The sequence below is a fragment of the Nicotiana tabacum genome, chromosome 15, assembly GCF_000715075.1.
Source record: "Nicotiana tabacum cultivar K326 chromosome 15, ASM71507v2, whole genome shotgun sequence".
Taxonomy (NCBI): domain Eukaryota; kingdom Viridiplantae; phylum Streptophyta; class Magnoliopsida; order Solanales; family Solanaceae; genus Nicotiana; species Nicotiana tabacum.
Window position 1 is genome coordinate 96,655,825 of NC_134094.1, and position 21,855 is coordinate 96,677,679.

At 35.8% G+C, this 21,855-nt stretch overlaps 1 protein-coding gene across 1 annotated transcript; it reads right to left on the bottom strand.

Moving 5' to 3' along the window:
* Positions 1-4,853: 4,853 nt before the first annotated feature.
* LOC107799721 (uncharacterized) lies at positions 4,854-6,824 on the bottom strand. Its single transcript, XM_016622861.2, has 5 exons — positions 6,520-6,824; positions 6,119-6,259; positions 5,905-6,024; positions 5,156-5,251; positions 4,854-5,057 (listed from the first exon to the last, which is right to left on the bottom strand). Exons 1-5 carry the CDS (start codon positions 6,736-6,738, stop codon positions 4,941-4,943), a joined length of 693 nt encoding a protein of 230 aa, XP_016478347.1. The 5' UTR covers positions 6,739-6,824; the 3' UTR covers positions 4,854-4,940.
* Between the last annotated feature and the right edge of the window lie 15,031 nt (positions 6,825-21,855).

Below are 21,855 nucleotides of genomic sequence, written 5' to 3' on the forward strand. Positions count from 1 at the left end.
TTGGCAATCCACTTGGTATACTTCGTCTCCCTAATAGAGCCATTGGCCAATAGTTTCTCTACTTCCTCGTGGACGGCCTCGTTAGTGGTAAGATTGAAATTTTGTTGGACATGCCTTACTGGGGGTAGTAGGGGTCGACATTTAGTTTGTGCGTGGCTATCTCTTAGGGATGTCGGTCATATCTGTATGGCTAAAAGAAAATAAGTATGCGTTAGCTATTAAGAATTGACTAAATTTACCTGGGTTTTGGAGTTTGCAGTCGATGTAGGCCTTTTTGCTGGGATCGTTGTGGTCTAGCTAGACGAGATCGTGATCCTCTATGGTTGATCCTATAGCTTTGACCATTTCTGGGTCCATAACGGTGTCTTTGGCATCGACATGTAGAGACCTCGACCCTGCTAATTGCTATGCTTCTTTTTCCTCTTCTTTCTTTTGTTGGGTTGTCGTACTATCCAGGGCGATCCAATAGCATTCCCGGGATGTGCGTTGTTCCCCTCGTATGCTGAATATTCCCCAGGGGGTCGGGAACTTGATCACTTGGTATAGGATGGAGGGGACTGCCCTCATGAGATGTATTCATGGTCGACCTATGATGGCGTCGTATACGGTGTCTTGATCCATGATATGGAATGTGGCCTCCAGCGTCACCCCACCAGTGAGGATGGGGGGTATGATCTCGCCTGAAGTTCGTTCAACTGTATTGTTAAAACCGGTTAGTGTAATGCAGCACGGCACTATCTTATCCTCAAGTCGCATCTGTACAAGGACTCAAGGATGGATGATGCACGCTCCACTTCCGTCGTCTACCATAATTCTCTTAACATCAATATCAAGAATCCATAAAGTAATGATAAGTGCATCATTATGAGGGAAAGTCAAACCGCCAGTATCCGACTCATCGAAGATGATACTTTCTTCGAGGCCGTCATACTATTCGTGGGTAATTGATCTCTTGAGTTTGTTAGTGGCGGTGAACTTGATGACGTTGATGGATGCGTCATTACTGCCACCAATAATCATATTGATGGTGCGAGCAAGCGAAGGTGGTTTAGGTGGTCCTGTGTGTTCTCCACCCCTTGTTAAGGCATTCCTGCCTTTGTCGCTGAGCAATTCTTTGAGGTGCCCTTGCTATAGCAGGTTCGCAACCTCAAATCTAAGTGTGTGGCAGTCTTCCTTTTTGTGTCCACATTCTTGGTGAAACTCACAGAAGGCGTCAGACTTCTTGGTGCTTGGGTCGTATCTCATCTTTGGTGGCCACTTCACCTTTGTTCTGAGCTTCTCAAGTGCGTAGACCACCTCTATAGGTGATACACAAAAGTTATGAGCAGATAGTAGGGGTCATACCTCGATCGTTTCTGTGGATGTTTGATCTCGTCTTGGAGGGGCCATCTTCGCGACAGAAGTTGGGGACGGGTGCCCTGATGTAAGGTTGATGCCGATCTTTGCCTAATTGTGATACTGGAGGGTATCTCTTCGCGTTGTCCCTGCGTTCCCTCCAGGGTTCGGGTTGTACTGAGGTGAGTCATCGGGTTGGCCCATTGAGTTCTTCGTCATCTGCCCTGACCTCGGCATAGTAGGCATTGTGGATGTCGTCCCAGGTAGCAGGCGGGTACGTCATCTATCGGCTTTGTAGCTTTCTGGTCACCTTTGAATCTTCTCTGTTCAGCCCGTTTTTAAAGGTTGTCATGACCATTCCTTCGGAGACATTTGGTAAAGTTATCCTCACCCTGTTGAATCGGGCTAGGAAGTCCCCCAGTCCCTCTCCTGGGGATTGTTTGATGGCAAAGATATCATTCACCCTCGTTTCGGCTTTCTTGGCCCCAGCATGTACCGTCACGAACTTGTCTGCCATATCTTCGAATGTTTTTATGGAGTAGGATGGCAGCTGCGAATACCATGTCAACGCCTCTCTTGTGAGGATCTCACCAAATATTTTCAACAAGATTGAGGACACCTACTCTTTGGTGAAGTCGTTGCCTTTTACGGCGGTGACATAGTGGATTACATGGTCTTTGGGATCAGTTGCTCCGTCGTAGATTCTAAGGTATGGGGCATCTTGAAAGTTTTTGGTATGGCATGAGAAGCCGCTTCCTCCCTGTATGACTATGCCACGAACCTGTCGGCGTCTCTTTTTGGTAACAATTTGGGGGCACCTGATATCTTGACTACCCATTCCTGGTGCTCCTTCATTTGTTCCTTGAGCGCTTTGTTCTCATTTTCCATTTCCCACATTATCTTTAACAGAGCGGCGAGGACGTTGTCATCTGCACTATCAGCAATTTTATGAGTGCTACCTAAAGTGGGAGGGTTTGGTTGGATTCTTGTGGTTTTCATGATCGTGCATGGGGCTTGCTTGCTCATTACATTAACTAGAGTGTCGGTTAGCCAGGCTTCGAGGAGCTTTTTCATAGAAGGTGGTGCACCCTCTCCCGCAGACATGGAAGCCCCATTTCCAGTCGGTTTGGTTGTGTTGTAGAAAGGTACATGCGACTTCCCTAATCTGGGGGATGCCGTGGGGATCACCTCCTCATCTTGGGTATCATATCCTCTGTCGATGGCACTCATAAGATTGAGCGGGACGTTGTTCATAGCTTTTGTTCCGTTTCCTTGGTTGCCTGCCATGGAATCCTTGTATACACAGAGAGAAAGGATAACTCAAAGGCACGTTAGGTTAACAAGTCACAAAATTTGTAGATCTGAATGAAAACTAAAGGTTTGACTAAGAAATCTTCACAAACGGCGCCATACTGTATGACCCAAGATTTAGATCTAGGTTTTTATACAATTAGATTTATAGAAAAAAGGGTTAATCTCAGTCAATACTAATGTCCAAGTAGTAGATCTAATATTCTTATGAGGAGTATTAAAAGTGTATGTTTAGGTAAGAATGTCATAGAGCAATAATGGCTTAAGAATATGAAAGATAGCGATAAATGACAATAAATGGCATTTATGTTATAAATGGAACAAGGTTCACCTGACAAGAGTGAGATTTTCCGCTGAGCTTTCTCACAATAATGGATGATGATAAGCAATTGAATATTCCGATTCTTCTTAGATCGGGAGAGCAAGATAGTGGAAAAGAAGTATAAAGGCAAAATTTGTATGTATTCAATAAAGAGAGAATCTTCACAGAGAATGTCAATGTTGTTCTTTATAAAAATGCTTCATCCTCTTTCTAGAACTACATATCTTCCTATTTATAAGGGTACATGGAGCACAAAACCCTAGATAGTATAACAGAGAGAAATATCCACTAGAATATTCTCTTAAGAAATCTAAATCCTTAAACTAGTTGTTAATTACTACGTACTGAGTACGGATGCACATCCTCGTCCTCGTCTTTTGTCAAGCCACCTTGTCCTCGACAACGATTTGCCTCCTTTATGTGAACTCGACCTTTTGAGGTCAGGTCGACACGTCACAACATCGACACGTCACGGCCTTCAAAGGCTTTATCTCCGTTGGCCAGGTCAAGTATATGACATGGAGTTTTTCACCCATATAATAGATAATATATAATTCATCCGTATATAGTTTAATGCAACATGATACTGCTATAGTATATTGTATAATATAATAGTATACTGTTACAATTTAATCATTTTTTTGTAACTTTTTTGAAATTTCAAACCCAAACCTCTTTAAAATTTTCAGCGTAGTTCTCATATTATTTTCGATTCATTTCTTAAACGAGGTATTTGATGGAATTTTATGAAAATATAATTCACTACACCAAAAGTAGATGCAAGAGTTCACATACAATAGTATCGTTTTAGTATACTATTATCTTAGACACCAATATATCATTTTATTATATTGATATTTCATTTTTTTATGCTGATATATTATTTTGATAAACAATATGCTAGAAACACCTACAGTAATACACATACTTAAAAAATAAAAAATCTAAAACAAAAAATAAAGAAAAAAAGTATATTAAATGGAGTAAGTTATTTTCCGATAATTGGTATAGAGAAAATGAAAAAATGTTTACTGTATCAGTTATTTGTTTTTATTGATATAGAAGAAGAAAAAAAGGAGCTGAAAAAGTGAGTGAAACCAGATTAGGAAGAAAAAGAGAAATTAAAAAAATGATTTGGGGAAAAATAATGGAATTCGAAAAGGGCAAAAAAGAAAAAAGAAAAGGAGAAAAGAGTTGTGGTGCCGCATCAGTATTCTTCAATGGCCTCCAATTCTTAAGTTGGGCTGATATACGATGATAGAATGTGTAAGCATTTTGATTTAGTGTGTACTATTCCGAGAACCCAAATGCTGGGTAAATAATTTGGTTTGTGTAGCGCTCCTAATTATTTTGTGTTCTATAGTTATTTGTGAATTTATCCAAAAATTAAATTTGCAACCGAATTATTCAATTCAATGGATAATTATTTGGGTGCCATTTATTGCGCATATTATTCTTTATTCTTACAGCTTCTTGGTGTTGGATTATGATGCTATTGATAAACTATCAATCTGCTGAACTGAGAGTTGGTAATGAAGTTCGCAGTCATTTCGTCTTGTGGAGTTATAACTTTAATTTAGATATGCTCTTTCAAAACAAAGGATTGTGCTCTTTCTATTTGCTCTTAATGGAGCTGCTTGCTTAATGAGCCGGAAGCGAATTCAAAATCTAGAGTCAGTGAATTTAAAAAATGTGATCTTCTAATGTGTTTTTATTTATTTTTGGTATATGTACACACAATTCGAGCCTAAAGTAATGAGTTTGATTGAACCCATAGAACCTGCCCTAAATACGCCTCTGCTTAATAACATGCATGGAGTAGGACAAATGAATCTGTGTTGCAGGCAACAAGCTACTATCTCTTTTGTGAAAGTAGTCAGCCTTAAAGTGAATTTTTGCTGCTCATCAAATGCTAATATAATTTTGGTACAAAAGAAATTGAGTTTCTGGATAATAAAAATTAGTCAGCAAATTACTTCTTTGAAGAAACAGCTACAGATTTTGTTCTCCTTGAAAATTTGTACATCACCATCCTCACAATCTTGTAGAACCAGAAAGCACTGACAAGTTGCAGCCCCAAAGCCATGGCCTAGAAATTTCAACAACATTAATTGTTATTCTAATATAAAATGTTTGTAGGGGACATTTGATCCTAAATTTGTGTGGAAAATAAGCGTAGAACATTACCTTTATGAGGATTGGATTATCAGCAGAAAGAGTAACATAGGCAAGATATGGCCCCCCTATCATCCTAGCAATGCTGAAGATGACTGCAAACAAAACCTGCAAAAGATCAATCTTGGCTTAGAGATTGCTAGTAGTTAAGTTGCAGGACTCGGGTGCGGGTATCTAGTAATGATCTAAATTTTAAGTGCGTACGGATATGGGCGCAGAGATTTAGCTAAAAATAATTCAAATATCTAAAAATAGAGTTACAAAAATATGTCTAAATTATGAGATATTATGTGAAAAATTTATAAGGTATCCCGAGAAGGAGAAAATATTGATTTAGAGGAGAATCCGAGGAGGAGATACAAGGAAAAGGACTAACATAGAAATTTCTATATACAAGGTATTTTATTTTCTTCAATTTCATTATATCTTTTGTTTTGATTTCGGAAATCAATGTATATGTCCCAAATTTCTCCAACAAAGTCAAAATATCCAAAATTAGTTGATCAGATCCGGTACGGATCCAGACCCACACCCACGTCGTGTTGACACAAGTGCGGCACCGAAAGTGAAGAGCCTGAGTAACCTAGGCTAGTAGTGTGCTTGTGACCATATTGGAGGATAAAACTTTCATGGTTTAGTTCTGGGGCGAATTTATGATTTAGAGCCAGTGGGTTCAAAATGATTATGATCTTATTATATATATACATTTTCAATAAAAATTAAAATGTAAATGCAGATGAATTAAAATTTGAGAAACTAACATCAGCTGCGAAGTTTAGGTCAGTGTCTCTGTATCCAAGTTCTTTGAGAAGCTCCCTCAGGTGGAGGAATGGACTGGAAATTTCTGTTATCCATAGCGTGGCAACCATTTCTGAACCACACTGCAATAGGGAGTAAATATTTGCTACGTAAAACCAATTAATTAAAAAGAAAACAAAAAGGGACTTGTAATTAGGATAAGATACTCTTAGTTACCCGTTCATAAGCATGGCCAGCTCCAATTCCAATAACACACACCAAATGGTGAATTAAGTTATCAATCTTCACATTCTTGTCAAAGAGGCAACATACAAAATCATAAATAAGATAGGCCGCTGTCATTGCAAGTGCCCTCATCTGTTTTATTTTTCCCAAGAGTCATTGTTAGAGTTTAACTTCCAAAAAAAACAAAAGAATAATTAAGATACAAAATGTGTTCAATGGTGCAGGGTGGAATGAAAATCATGAGATATTAGAGTTCAAATCTCAATAGAGGCAAAAACCGTAAGGTGATTCTTTTGTCTGCCTAAGTTTAAGTACACAGAGTTATTTGTTGAAACACGCGCAAACTAACCTAAACATCACGGTAATAAACAAATTAAAATTAGAAAATATACCTGCTTGGGAGAAGATTTTGAAGCCACGGGACAGAGTGGGCAGCTCCAATCTTGAACAGAGAGGGAAGCCAAAATTACTGCTAAAGATGCATGGACTGTGGAAACCAAACGGTTACAGAAATCAAAAGAACGTTTTGGAAAGACCTTTCTTATTAACAGAAACAGTGTAGTCCACGATATAACTCCTAATAAGACAAGACTTATTATTGAATCTTCCATCTACAGCTCTGTCTCTTCCTTCTACTTCAAAATAAGAAATCAGAAGTACCAATTATTTTTCCACAATGCCAAGGGAAACTAGAATAGGAAAGTAGGCGTACAACGATTAAAGTTGCATTAATATTTTTTCCAAGTGTCAGAGGTAAGGTAGGTGGGGAAGTTAACCAAGTAGTTGGAGTTCATTATATCACAAAGGTTTCATGATCTTTTAGTGTAAGGCCCCCCCTTATTTCTACATTTATTTTGTACATGCTTTTTCTCTGTGTTTACGATATGAAATGCATGTACAAATGATGAACTTAGTTTAGTACTATATATGTAAAGGGAAGCATCTGCCATAAGTGAAAATGTTAACCTAGAAATATAATTAGAAAGACAGAGAAAATGCACCCCAGTTTGTGAGCTAACGCAATCATAATTTTCGATGCACGATAAGTCGATAATTAACTTACATATTAGAGGGCCTTTGTTTGAGGTTCTATAACTAGATGATTACTTATGTACTTATTTTCTTAACCAATAATTTGCGCGAATTAAATGCAACGCATAATCAGCTATGGGACTAGGAACTCATCTGAGTAACTGTTCCTTCCTATCGAGATTTTACTTTTGCTTTGTTCCAAAAAGAGCACATTCATTTACGATTACAGCATTTATTAAGGATCATGAATGTTTAGTGGTCTTCAAATTTTTAAACATAATTCACGGTTTAAGGAATTAATTTTGATCCATATTAATCTATCCATATTTCTCTCTCATCATTAATCTAAACTTGCTATTCCTAAGGGAAAGTCCCCCCCCCCCCCCCCAACCACAAGTTGCTCTTACAATCCCCATTTTCCTTGTAAATCTCTCTCGGCCGACCTAAAATTTGGGCCTAACTTGGCCTCGTTTATGTCATAACAGACTCTTTCAAGTTTCAAGGAACTTTTTCGTATATATACTAGATTTTAAACTTATTTACTCGGTTTGTCTAAGTTTTCATATTTATATAAAGTAACTAAATTTTGTTTACAAAATATATATAAATCCGGTCAAAGTCTACAATTTATCTACAACTTAAATACAATTTTTTTGTACAGAATCCGGTAAAAAACTATAATTTATATACAAGTTGTATATAATTATGTAAGTTGTAGATATTTTATATATCGTTTCTACACTCGAGCAACAAAATATATACAATTTGTTTATGTTTTCTTTTTCGAGTTTCAATATGAAATTCCAACCAAAACCATCTCGAATCTTCACCAAATTTTGTCAAAATTAAGATATAAACTCCAAAGGATATTCCCAATCATTTGCAACAATATCCAATCCAAACAAAAAATAATTTTGCAAATTTCAATTTTTAAATTCAAATTCTAAGCTTTCTAATGGCTATCATTGGAGTTTAAGCTCATGTATACACGACCAACTTCAGTTTAGTTTCAATTACACCGTTAATTCGTTTCAGTTTAGTTTCAAATGCCACTCTTGTTGATAATTTTTTGTTTATTCATCTAAAAATAGTTCTGCTAACCCATTTGTATTGGTGCTTCATATTTGTATTATATGGCTTTTAATCAGTTGAATCATTTTTTTTCACCATTCTTCAAAACTTCGAGCATGTTCATCTGCAAAAGCCGGATCAAAGAGGAACGAAGAGAGAAATATTTATACAGAGAAGAAAAATAGAGAAGAATGAAGCCTAAAATTGGTAGGATTGGAGTCTAATATATTATTTTTGTGTATAAATGGTAAATTATATATGCTATTATAATTAGTTAATAACATATCTATGAGGGATAAATAAGTTTATAATGTAATATAGATTGATAAAAATCTCCTCTTTCAAATGGATTCCTTTCATAAGCCCATAAACCCACTGAGGCGGATGCAATGTATACGTACCGGGTTCAACCAAACCCAATACTTACGATGCCAAGCATAAATTTATGTGTAAAAATTTTTAAAATTATAATAAGTAATAGATATGAACTCATAACTTTAAATACGTAATGAGTTCAATGCTAAAAATCTTAAAGATTGAACCCATAAAATTCAAATCCTAGATCCGTCTATCGTAACCCTCAATGTTGGCTTAATTTGTAGTTTTAGCAAAAGTGAAAAAGCGACTACCATCACTTAATGAGTGTCAAAATAGAAAAAACCAATGTAAATTATCACAAGGGACATGTTTATTATCCTACTCCTTGCATTGGAGTTGTAGTGTGCTGATAAATAGGGCAGCGCGAAGCGTGACAATGGCATCCGTGCCCGCTTAAAAGCCTTTCGCTTTCACTTTTGGATAGCTATAGCTACCGGATTGTTATGGCTTGAATGGGACGAAATCCATGAAAGAAAAATTGCTTCTTTAGAAAACAAACTTACTCAGAGGTGATTTATCTGCGCTCATTTCTCTCATATCTTACAGTTAATTGTTGCGATTCTATTCTGCACAATATAGTACATGATTTCAATGCCATTAGAATCTCTTCCCTCTTGCATCTTCTCCTCTCCACTATTCAGGAGTTCACTGACACTATAGTAATAATTTGAAAAGAAAAAAAAACCATAATCTTATAGTTGAAGCATCATTGACCTTGAAACGTGGAATTTCAACTTATAAAAAATATAGAAAAATAGAAAAAATGCTTTGTGTTATAAATAGTTTATAGATATTGACACCCCATGTGTGAATAGCTTATGAATGAATTCTCACGCTTTATGTCCATCCATGCACTAGTTTACAATAGTATATCTTTACCTTTTATGCCTATAAAAGACTATGTAAATGGCAGTGGAAAGACACTCCAGAAGAAGTGAAAAATTACTTCTTTTCTATCTATGTTTGTTATATTTTACTAAATTACTTTTATTTCATTACACGTTATCAACACGAAATTCTAATCCTCTTCAAGTGGATTTTCAATTTTCACAACATATATTGTTTAACTTAATAAACAAATATAATGCACTTTGATGTGCCAATACTTGCTTACTATTTCATTTTCGGTTAGTTCACTTGATAAGTCATTGCTAATAAATGGTATGGTTTCTTCTTTGAGTTATATTTAGCTTAGATGTGCATTTGCAGTTTTTAGTCTACCCATTACTTTATGGATATATTTAAGGCATATGAGATAAAATAGTTAACATATATATGTTAGAAAATATGAAAGCACTGTGATATATCGTTTCATGTATCTTGAAAATTTATGTCTTGGAATACTATAAGTTATTGGCTCAACGATTAGATCTCCGTGTATGTTGCTATTGTAACTAATTGTCTATGTCTTTGTGCTTCACAGCTATAAGCAGAAGCATGCATTTTCTCACTAAGTTTTAGTGTCATATATATAAGTTAATCACAGTGATATGTGAAGTATGTACAAACTTATATTTGCATTAATATTAACAGCTAACGTGTATTTACATCAATATATCGTTAGGATCTACTAAACTCATATGATTCTTATTTATTGGCATTCAGAAACTTATTTTTAGTTGTTCTCTTTATTTCTAATTCATTTTTTATGATAGCTTTTACCATGTCAAATTTATCAAAACTTGAATTTGTGACACTTGATATCTCTCGAAAGAACTATTTATCATGGGTTCTCGATGCTCAAATTCACTTAGACGTTAAAGGTCTTGGTGATACCATTACTCAAGGTAATGAGGCATCGAGTCAGGAACAAAGTGAAGGCTATGATTTTCCTTCGTCATCATCTGGATGAAGGATTGAAAGTTGAATATCTGACAGTGAAAGATCCACTTGAATTGTGGATCGGGTTGAAGCAAAGGTATGACCACTTTAAGGCAATGGTATTGCCAAGGGCTCGTTATGAGTAAATACACTTACGGTTGTAAGATTTTAAGATCATAAGCGAGTATAACTCTATTGTATTTAGAATAACTTCCCAATTAAAATTATGTTGGAAAGCTATAAATAATTAGGACATGTTGGAAAGATTTTTATGACTTCTCATGCATCAAATATGGTATTACAACAGTAATACCGTGAAAGGGATTTTAAAATATAGTATGAGTTGATCTCATATCTTCTTGTGGCTGAGCAGCATAATACCCTTTTGATGAAAAATCACGAAGCATGTCCCACTAGATCTTCTCCATTCGCAAAAGCGAATGTGGTAGCGGCACGTAATAAGTCTGAAAGAAGATAAAATAATTATCGAGGCCATATTAATATACGTGGACGTGGCAATGTCAAGGGACGATATAATAATCGTCACTATGGTGGTCATTAAAATGAGAGAACAATATGGGTTCTTAAAACAATCCTTCAAGAGGAAAAAACGGTAACTGCCACCGTTGTGGCATGAAAGGTTATTGGAAAATTGAATGTCGTGCACCTGAGCATTTTGTCAGGCTTTATCAAAACTCCATCAAAAGAAAGGCAAATAATGTTGGAGCATCTTCTGCTAATGCCCCAGTGGAGTCACACTTAACCTTTCAAAATGATATTGAGGCATGATCTTCAAACAAATATGATGATAATGTCAAGACAAATAACACTTTTAAAGGTGACGATTTTGAAGACCTCAATGATGTTACTCATTTGGAAGTTAGAGACTTCTTTGGGGATCAAAACTGAAGTTTGTTTATTTATTGGGTGTAACGACCCGGCTTGTCGGTTTGAACATTTGCGCTCCTTTCAACTATTTGAAGTCTTGAATAGCTTCATATGATGTATTATGACGTGTGTGAATCGTCGGTTTTGATTTTTAGGTATTGATTAGTTCGAAAGAATAAATTTCATGTTGAAAGCTTAAATGAAAAGGGTTAATCGGAGTTTGACGTTTGTGCAAATGATTCCGTAATGGAGTTTTGATGATTTCAATGGCTCTGTATGGTAATTTCGCATTTAGAAGTGTGTCTGGATCTTTACTTTGAAGTCCGTAGTTGAATTTGGCTTGAAATGGCGAAAGTAAGAAATTGAAGGTTTGGAAGTTTAATCGGGAATTAACTTTATTGATATCGGGGTCGGAATCCGATTTCGGAAATTGGAACAGCTTCATTATGTTATTTATGACTTGTACATAAAATTTGAAGTCATTCTAGATTGATTTGGCATGTTTCGGCACAAGATGAGTTTCAGGGTAGTTTCGGACCATTTCGAGGCCATTTCAAGTTGCTAATTTTTGGCTACAGGGGTGTACAGTGCGATAGCGTGGACCTGGCCACGATAGTGAAGAGAAAAATATGAAAAATGGAACTGTGCATCGCGATTGCATGCGATTGCACGCGATCGCATAGGATAAAATCTCTGCTGCAGTGACTCGACTTTGAAAGCTTATATCTCGCAACCTACAAGAAATTTGGAGATGATCCAAAAATGAAAGTTGTAGCCCTTGATTTGGAGTGTTTTAAAAAATATTATGACAATAAACTACAAGCTGTCTGAGAAGAATTTGGGAAGTGTAATAGAAGTTTGTGCTTCGCGATCGCGAGGAAATGGCCGCGATCGCATAGAGTAAAAATGCTCTAGAAATTTTTGTGCTTTACGATCGCGAAGAATTTTTCACTATCGCATAGGGTAATGACTGGGCAACAGAACTTAAGTTTGTCTCATTTTCTATTTTTACGATTTGGAGCTCGGGGAGAGGTGGTTTTCGGGATATTTTCAAGAAAAATATCGGGGTAAGAGTTCTTAACTCAATTTTGGTCAAATTACCCTAATTTATTATTATTGTTAGCATTTAATTGGTATTTTAACACTACAAAAAAATAGAATTAGCTACGAACGTCGTTGCTAATCTGTCGCTAAATCATCCGTTGCTAGCAGGAGTTTTTGATAATCTGTCGCTAAATGAGATTAGCGATGGATTTTCTTTTTAGCTACAGAATTTGTTCGTCGCTAAAACTAGATTTTTTAGTAGTGTAAGTTGGAAAAATTATGAAAACCCTTAAGGTTAAATTGAGGATTTGAGGGTCGAGTTGATGTCGGAATTTGGTAAATTTGGTATGGTTGGACTCATGATTGAATGGGCGTTCATATTTTGTAACTTTTATTGGGTTCCAAGACGTGGTCCCCATTGTCAATTTTTGGGTAAATTTTCGAATTTAATTGGAAAATTTAGTATTTTCACATGGAATTGATTCCTATAATTTGTGTTGACTGTATCGAATTAATTCTGACTAGATTCGAGGCGTTCGGAGGCCGATTCGCAAGGCAAAGGCATATTGGGATAGAGAATTTCACGGTTTGAGGTAAGTAACATTTCTAAACTTGGAGATGAGGGTAAAAACCCTGAATATACGTGCTGTGTGATTTGTTTGGAGGTGACGCACATGGTAGGTGACGGGCGTGTGGACGTGCACCATATAAATTGTGACGTAATTGATTTCGTGGAATTTTATAGTCAAATAATCTTAGCATTATCCATGCACTTTCATGTGTTAAAGAAATTGAACTGAGAATCATGTTAAAAATCATGCTAAGGCTATATTCTGATATTATTGTGACCCACAGAGGTGGTATTGTTGTTGAATTAATTGTTTAAATTTTTATTTCATACTCAGTCATATTCATCCACTTGTGAGGTTATTTATGGGATCGAGTTGCACATCGCAACAGGCCATATATTTTATCGGGGCTGCACGCCGCAGCAGGTCTTATAAGCTTTATTATTATATGGATCGGGACTGCATGCCGCAACAGGCTTTACAGGCTTTATTATTATGTGATCGGACTGCACGTCGCAGTAGGCAATATTGGCTTTATATAACGCTTGGGCTGAAGGAGCCCCTCCGGAGTCTGCACCCTCCCCAGTGAGCGCTACACCCCCCCACAATGAGCGCAAATGATATTATATTTGGGATGGACTTCCTAGGGCATGGAGTTGCCTTATTTATTTCTAATTTTTCTGGGCAAGGGTCTTGCCCGAGTCATTTATTATATTTGGGATGGAGTTTCCTGGGCTGGATTGGCCCTATACAATACTGAGTGACTGAATGTCATTTATTATGTATATATATGGGATGGATCTTCCCTGGGCTGGATTGGCCATATGCAGTGCTGAGTGATTGAGTACTCTGAGAGTGTGAGTACATGAGTTTATCATTGTGCTGCATTGCATTAGACATGCATACTTGATATGTAGGCATAAAGTAGTACTTTTCTCCATGTCATCTGATAATGAAATTTCTTATCTGTCGTTAAAGTTTTTGAGAAATAACACAGATTTCAGACTTACTCATATTTCGGTGATGTTCGGCAAAAGATTTGAGTTTTACTGTTATACTTGAAAAGAAAATATTTATTTTCCATAACTGTATACAAGCTGAGCATGTTATTATTGAGTTATTACTTGTGCTGCTTTAAATTGTATTGTTATGAGATGTTATTAGTTATTGGAGTTGGACTCTCACCCTTGTCCCAGCTCGTCACTACTTTCAACCTAATGTGAGGTTTTTTACTTATTAAGTACATGGGGTCGGTTGTACTCATACTACACTTCTGCACCATGCTTGCAGATTTCTGATGTTGATATTACTGTGTACTGCGGAAGATGGATCTGAAGATGTACCTGTGTTCCAGTCATTGGTGCCTCTTGTTCATGATAGCTTTAGAATTTTTAATCTGTTCATGTATATTCCAGACAGATGACATATTTTTATTCCACACCAGTTTTATAAATTCTGAATCTTAGAAGCTCATGATTTGTATTACCAGTCCTTGGGGAGTGTATTAGAGTTAGTTAATTATTAATTGAATCAGATATTTGTAAATTGGCTTACCTAATGGGTTGGGTTAGATGCCATCATGGCTAGTTGGATTTTGGGTTGTGACACTGGAAATACAATTATGTTATTGCTTTTATTTCTGTATTTTAATTGTCTTGTTCTTTCTTAAGTTGCTTTAATTTTCATGTACCTTAAGTTATCTTATAATGTTGTTAGTTTTGTGTATTTCTTATAATATACTTTTATTTGATGAAGAAAATTAAATTTCCAGTGTTCAGTTGGATCCAAGATGAGTAATGAAGATATATGCTTTATGGATAGTGCTACAACTCACACTATACTAAGAGAATAGAAATATTTCTCTTATTTGGTTATGAAATAGGCCCATGTGAATACAATATCAGGTAGTATAAAATTAATTGAGGGCTCTAGAAGAGCGGCTTTATTACTACCTGGTTGAACAATATTGGCTATAAATAATATCTTGTATTGTAGTAAGTCTTGAAGAAACTTATTGAGTTTCAAAGCTATTCGCCAAAATGGCTACCATGTTGAGACTTCCAATGAGGGAAATGTTGAATCCCTTTATATTATTACAATAACAGCGGAAAAAGATGTATACATGAAAAGTTACCCGCATTTTCCTCTGGCTTGTAGCACACAAGTATTAGTGTGGTTGAATCACATGTCGTAGTAAATAAGAAATTTAGTGATTCTAATAATTTTATTATTTGGCAAGACCGGCTGGGCCATCCCGGTTCTAATATGATGCGCAAAATAATTGAGAATTCACATGGGCACATATTGAAGAATCAAAAGATTTTTCAATCTAAAGAATTCTCTTGTGATGCTTGTTCTCAAGGAAAATTGATTATTAGACCATCAGAAACTAAGAATTCCCTACATTTTTGGAACGTATACAGGGTAAAATATGTGGGGCTCATACACCCTCTATGTGGACCATTCAAATTTTATATGATTTTGATAGATGCATCTAAAAGATGGACACGTGTGTACTTGTGATCAACTCACTATATGGCATCTGTGAGATTGTTGGCTCAAATAATAAGGTTAAGAGCATAATTTTCAAATTATGCAATTATGACAATTCGTCTTGATAATGGTGGTAAGTTTACATCCCAAGCCTTAAATGACTATTGTATATCAACTGGATAATAATTGAGCATCTGGTTGCTCATGTTCATACTCAAAATGGTCTAGCGGAATCATTGATCAAATATCTCTGATTGATTGCTAAACCAATGCTTATGAGAAAAAAAAAACTTCCAATTTTAGTATAGGGTCATGTTATTTTGCATGCAGCAGTACTTGTGCAGATAAGGCTCACAAGTTATCTGTCACGATTCAGTTCCCACCATAGGCCGTGATGGCAGCCAACCTATCATTAGGCAAGCCAACAATTAAATCAACCAGATGATAGATAATTCAAGCGTATCTCGAAATAAACAATGAAATAAAATAGCTGGAATCGTTTATTTTCATAATAAAATATTGATATTAACTTAAAGGTTCAAACACGGTCAAATATAAACCCAGAATCATAATGGAATACTGCCAAGAACAAGAATCTAAATCCCCAAAATCATGTGTTACAAGTGCATGAGCATCTACTAGGAAGTACAATACTACTACAACATATATCTGAAACATAAAATAGACAGGGTATGATAAATGAATAAGACAGGGACTCTGTGTGCTGTGGATCGTAACATGGAGTGCATCTCACCATAAAGTCTCCTCAGCAGTTGCGCCTATGAGTCAAGATAACCACCAAAAGTACATGTCTCATTGCCTGCACAAATAGTGAAGAAGTATAGTATGAGTACGTAAATCGATGCGTACACAGTAAGTATCTAACCTAACATTGAAGAAATAGTGACGAAGGGTCGACTTCGATACTTACTAGTGGTCCAGTAAATCAAGTACAATAAAAGTAGACAGGTATGAAGCATAGCAAATAAAATAATGGAAACAGATATATGTACATACCACAATCATCCACAGAAGAGTAAACACAACGTCCTCGAATACCCAATACTACCGCGAATGTAATGTATGTCAGGTCAATAACCACTAAATTTTCACGTCTCAAGTCAGATGGATTTATAGATACACTGACTCCTTATTAAATATTATGCACGATTCTGCTGAGGCGAACGACATGATCCCATAAGAGTGATGGTATAAGACCCTATAGTGGCGTACGACCTGATTCCATAAGAATAATGTACACTGCCGAGTACAATTGGATTTATAGATGCATCTCATAATACTGCTGAGGCGAACAACTCGATCCTATAAGAATATGTTACATGATATTACTGAGGCAAACAACCTGATCCCATAAGAATATTGCTCAAGCGTTCAGCCCAATCCCATAAGAATATAAAACTTTGACGGATCAATGGCCCCACTCATGAATATACGTATGAGTTATGAAATTCAAAAAACTTTCGGATGAATACGCTCAATGCAGAAGAAATCCGTAAAAGGAAGTAGAATTTTCACTACTAATCAAGTAGCTCGTCAAGTATATGCAAGTCTAGTCTTAGGTAAAATATAAATTAAGGGATTTAAACAGGCAAGAATAACTCAAATAATGTAGTTAAAGCATAACGTAAGTCTAAGTTTACACGGACATGATCAAGAAATTCTAGCATACGTATAGACATTCGTCACCTCACACGTGCGTAGTTCCCATAACACGCAGCACATAAAAAATATAGCACATACAGCGTAAATTCCCCCTCACAAGGTTAGACATAAGACTTACCTCGCTCCGAAATTCGATAATCGGCTCCAATGCCTCTCTATAATCTCAAACAATGCCAAACGATCCAAAGCTAGTCAAAAGAACATGCAAACCAATCAAAATATACTCAAAGACTCATAATTTAACGATTAGAAATAATTTCCAACTCCACACGAAAAGTCAACAAAGTCAACTCCTAGGCTCACGCTCCCCAATTCTGAAAGTGCTCGAACATAAATACTACCCATAATAGTACGAACTCAAATATATAATTTATTCCCAATTTCATATCCAATTTCATGGTCAAAACTCAAAAATACCATTTCTAGGTTTTCTTCCAAAATCTCCCAATTTCTTCATATTAAAATCCATACATGTTCATGAAATAGAATCAAAAGCGGGTTAGAAACACTTACGCTCAATAGGTGGATGATATAGCTCTCCAAAATCGGCTCCAAAAGAGAAAATGAGATGAAAATGAGCAAAATCCCGATTTGCTATCTTATGTTCTATGTAATCGCGGAAGCAACCTCGCGGTCGCGAAGGCCAAAACAGCCTCGCCCAGAAACCTTCCATCACGAATGCGATATCATCTCGTGATCGCAACCCTCATCCAGCCATGCCTACGCGAACGCGAGCCCAGCTCTGCGAACGCAAAGGCCAATCTTTCAGCCTTAGAAATTCATCATTCGCTACCGCAGAATCTCCCACGTGATCGTGAAAATCAACCCTCCAAACCAGGCCATCCCCACAACACATCGCGTTCATGATCCTCACCATGCGAACGCGAAGCACACCTAGATCAAGCACCGTTATCGTGATCCCCTAGTCGCGATCGCAAAGAACAAATTCTTCCCATCTCCATACAACACTCTGAAATCACGAGTCCTTCTCCTTGATCACGATGTACACCCCTAACACCAGAAACCAGCAGTCACAATATAAAGGAAAATGGTCTGAAACCATCTCGAAACACACCCGAAGCCCTCCAGACTCCGTCCAATCACAACAACAAATCCCCATACCTTATCAAAACTTATCCAAAGGCTCTAAACACCACGAATAATATCAAAATCATGAATCGACGATCAAAATCCTTCTTTTAACTTTCAAACCTTCAAACTTCGCCGAACGCGTCGGAATCATACTTAGACATTCTAGGTTATGATCAAACTTCACTCACAAGTTCCAACCAACTAAATGAATCTATCCAAGGTCCTACAACATTGCCCAGAGTATGATAGCACCAAAGTTCACTCTAAGTCAAACTTAGCTAATTCAAAAACCTTCAAAAATGAAACTTTCCATCCGATCTCAACCCGAACATACGTCCAAGTCCGAAATTGCCTTACAAACCTATAGGAACCATCAAATCCCGATTCCAAGTTCGTTTACTCAAAAGTCAAATCTTGGTCAACTTTCCCAACTTAAAGCTTCCGAATTGAGAATTACTCTTCCAAATCAACTCCAAACATGAGCTAAGTCCCGAAATTTCCCACTTTTACCTAGCTGCAGATGGAGCAATTGTGAACTCTTGTTCGAAAAGATCTTAAAGCGATTCTATATGGATAAAGCACATCTATTGAGTGCCCCGATGGTTGTGAGATAACTTGATATACTTGAATATCCATTTCGACCTCATGAAAATAATGAAGAGCTTCTTGGTGTTGAAATACCATATCTTAGTGTAATTGGGGCATTAATGTATCTTGCCAATAATTCTTGACGAGATATAGCTTTCTCAGTAAGTTTGTTAGCAAGATTTAGTTCTTCCCCAACACAAAGACATTGAAATAGCATTAAGCATATAATTAGATACCTACGAGGACCAATGATATGAGTTTATTTTATTTAAATGAATCCAACTCAGCGTTAGTTGATTATGCAGATGCAAGATAAATATCCTATCCACATAAAGCTCGATCTCAAACAGGCTATTTATTTATATGTGGTATCATGCCGTTCAACAAAACAAACTATGGTTGCTACTTCTTCAAATTATGCAAAGATAATAGCCATTCATGAAGCAAGCCGATAATGCGTTTGGTTGAGACAATAACTCAACACATTCAGGAAACATGTGGTCGTTGTTTGACAAGAAATATCCGAACAACATTGTATGAAGACAATACTGCATGCATAGCTCAACTGAAGGGAGGATACATTAAAGGAGACAGAACAAAACACATTTCACCAAAAAAAAGGTTTCACTCATGAAATTCAAAAGAATAGTGAAATAGACGTTCAACAAGTTCATTCAAGCGATAATTTGGCGGATCTGTTTAATAAGGCATTGCCAACCTCCACATTTGAGAAGTTAATATATAAGATTGGAATTTATCGTCTCCAAAACATTAGGTGACATTTTCATTAGGGGAAGTAAAATATATACCCCACTCTTTTTTCCTTAACCAAGATTTTAGCTCACTGGGTTTTAGCGGTAAAGTTTTTAATGAGACAATAAGTAATGCATATTATAAATAACTATGTACTTTCCAATAGGTTTTTTTCCTAATAAGTCCTTAATGAGACATGTTATTCTTTATATATATGGATATCCAAATAGGAGCGTTATGAATAGTTTATAGACATGGATGCGCATGTGTGTATAGCTTATGGATGGATTCTCATGCTTTATGTTCATCCCATGCACTATTTTATAATAGTAAGTCTTCACCTTTTATGCCTATAAAAAGCTATGTAAATGGAAAGACACACAAGAAGAAATGAAAAACTCCTTTATTCTATCTCTATTTGTTATATTTTATTAAATTATTTTTATTTCATAACACATTTATCTTTTTGGCATGGACGGAGACTCTCCAATAATTGATATTCGGACATATACAGTTAAAGTTCAATTGTTTCCATTTGTCACACTTCCTCTTGATAAGTTGTAGTCGTCGATTTATAGTAGATGGACCAGACTTTGAGTCCACAAGTTGACCAATGAACTAAACACAAAATTCAAGTAAGATACAAAGGCATCAACATCTAAATAATCTCATCCAACACGTTGCTTGATTTTTCTTTTGCAAGGCTAATAAATATTGGCGGCCACTGTTTCATTTCTGTGTCATTTTCCATGTCGATAGATATTTTCAATTGGCGATTTAGTTCATTAACATAACCCATTCTGTTGCATAATGGTAAAAACATTGCAAAAATATAAAAGTATCATTATAGAAGAAGAAGAAGAAGAACATCTCTTTCTTTTATTCGTCTTTAATTAAGTAATTGGATTAGTGATCCTTGCCAGTTGTTTTTGAGCAATAATAGAGAAACAAAGGCAATACGATGTGTTCTATAGAACGGAGAGTAAAATTTTTATTTTTTTTTTGTATAGTTTGTTAGATTAGTTAGTGTTTGATGGGAGTATTTGAGAAGAGGTTGTTTTGTCTCTCATTGGAAAAAGAAAGAAAGAAAGAAAGAAAGAAAGAGGTGTTTAAAAGCACTTCTTTGTCTTATATAGTTTGAATATTTTCGAGGATGTTTCGGAAGGAAAGTAAAAATTGACTATATTATTAATAGTCAAGATTGGGCATTCACTTGGGGCAATTGGGCTTTGGCCAATTAAGTAGTCCGAAATTAATATTTTAGTCAACTATTATTTTATTAATTAATTTAAAATGTTTTTTAATTAAATTTTAGAAAAATATTTTTAACAGTTTTCTTTAAATTCAAAAAGGTGACTATTGGTATTAATAGGTGCATGTTGGCACAGACACCTAAAAAGGGTTTATGAATACCTTATTTCTCTCCAAAACGAAAATTATTATAAAAATAACGATTTTTCATCTTTTTCTCTTTTTGCTATCTACAATTCATAAAGTTTGTTCTAGTGAAAATTCGAGTTAATTGTTGATATTCGAATTTCATAGGCTTTGTCGAATCTTGAAGGAATTCTTTCACAATCCCTGCAATAACGAAATTGGGAGGTTTAAATTCTTCAAGGATAGTGACTACACTATCAAGGCCTAATTATTTCGTCCCGTATTCTCCTATTTTTTCTAACATAGTTCGTATTGTATCTGTTTCGGTTCATATAATATCTTTTTTATTAAGGACTTCTAAAATATTTAGATAAATGTTTCATGTCTCATATTATATGATATATTTAATTGGACATAGAGCCATATGATGGTTTGACTTACATATCATATTGATGATAATTGAAGAGAATATTAAATGGACAAAAAGGTTAGATTAGACCAACATCAGTTACTTATATATAACTCAATGACCTTAAATTGTTAAAGAGCTGAAAACTGATTTTGTGTAATATTTCAAATGCGATTATGTTGAGTTTTAAAATGTTAGTAATAAGCAGTATAAAGATAACAAGTGAAAGTGAAGTTGTTAGGGAAATGCCCCATTACTCCAAAAATCAAAATATAATTGCAACTATACCTTATCCATATAAAAGTAGACTTCTAATTCCCAAAACATATACAAGTGGACCTTATAAAAGTCAATGTTAGCCCCACAAATATAATTATAGTAACTGTATCTAGTAATCTATCTAAAACAGTAGGCAGTAGGTTATAAGAACTCATATCTATTGTAAAAATTGGTTACTTAGAATAGGACTTAGCAAAGCTTGAGGCATGTTACACTGTTTTTACGGATATTTTGCTTACACGATAATAAAT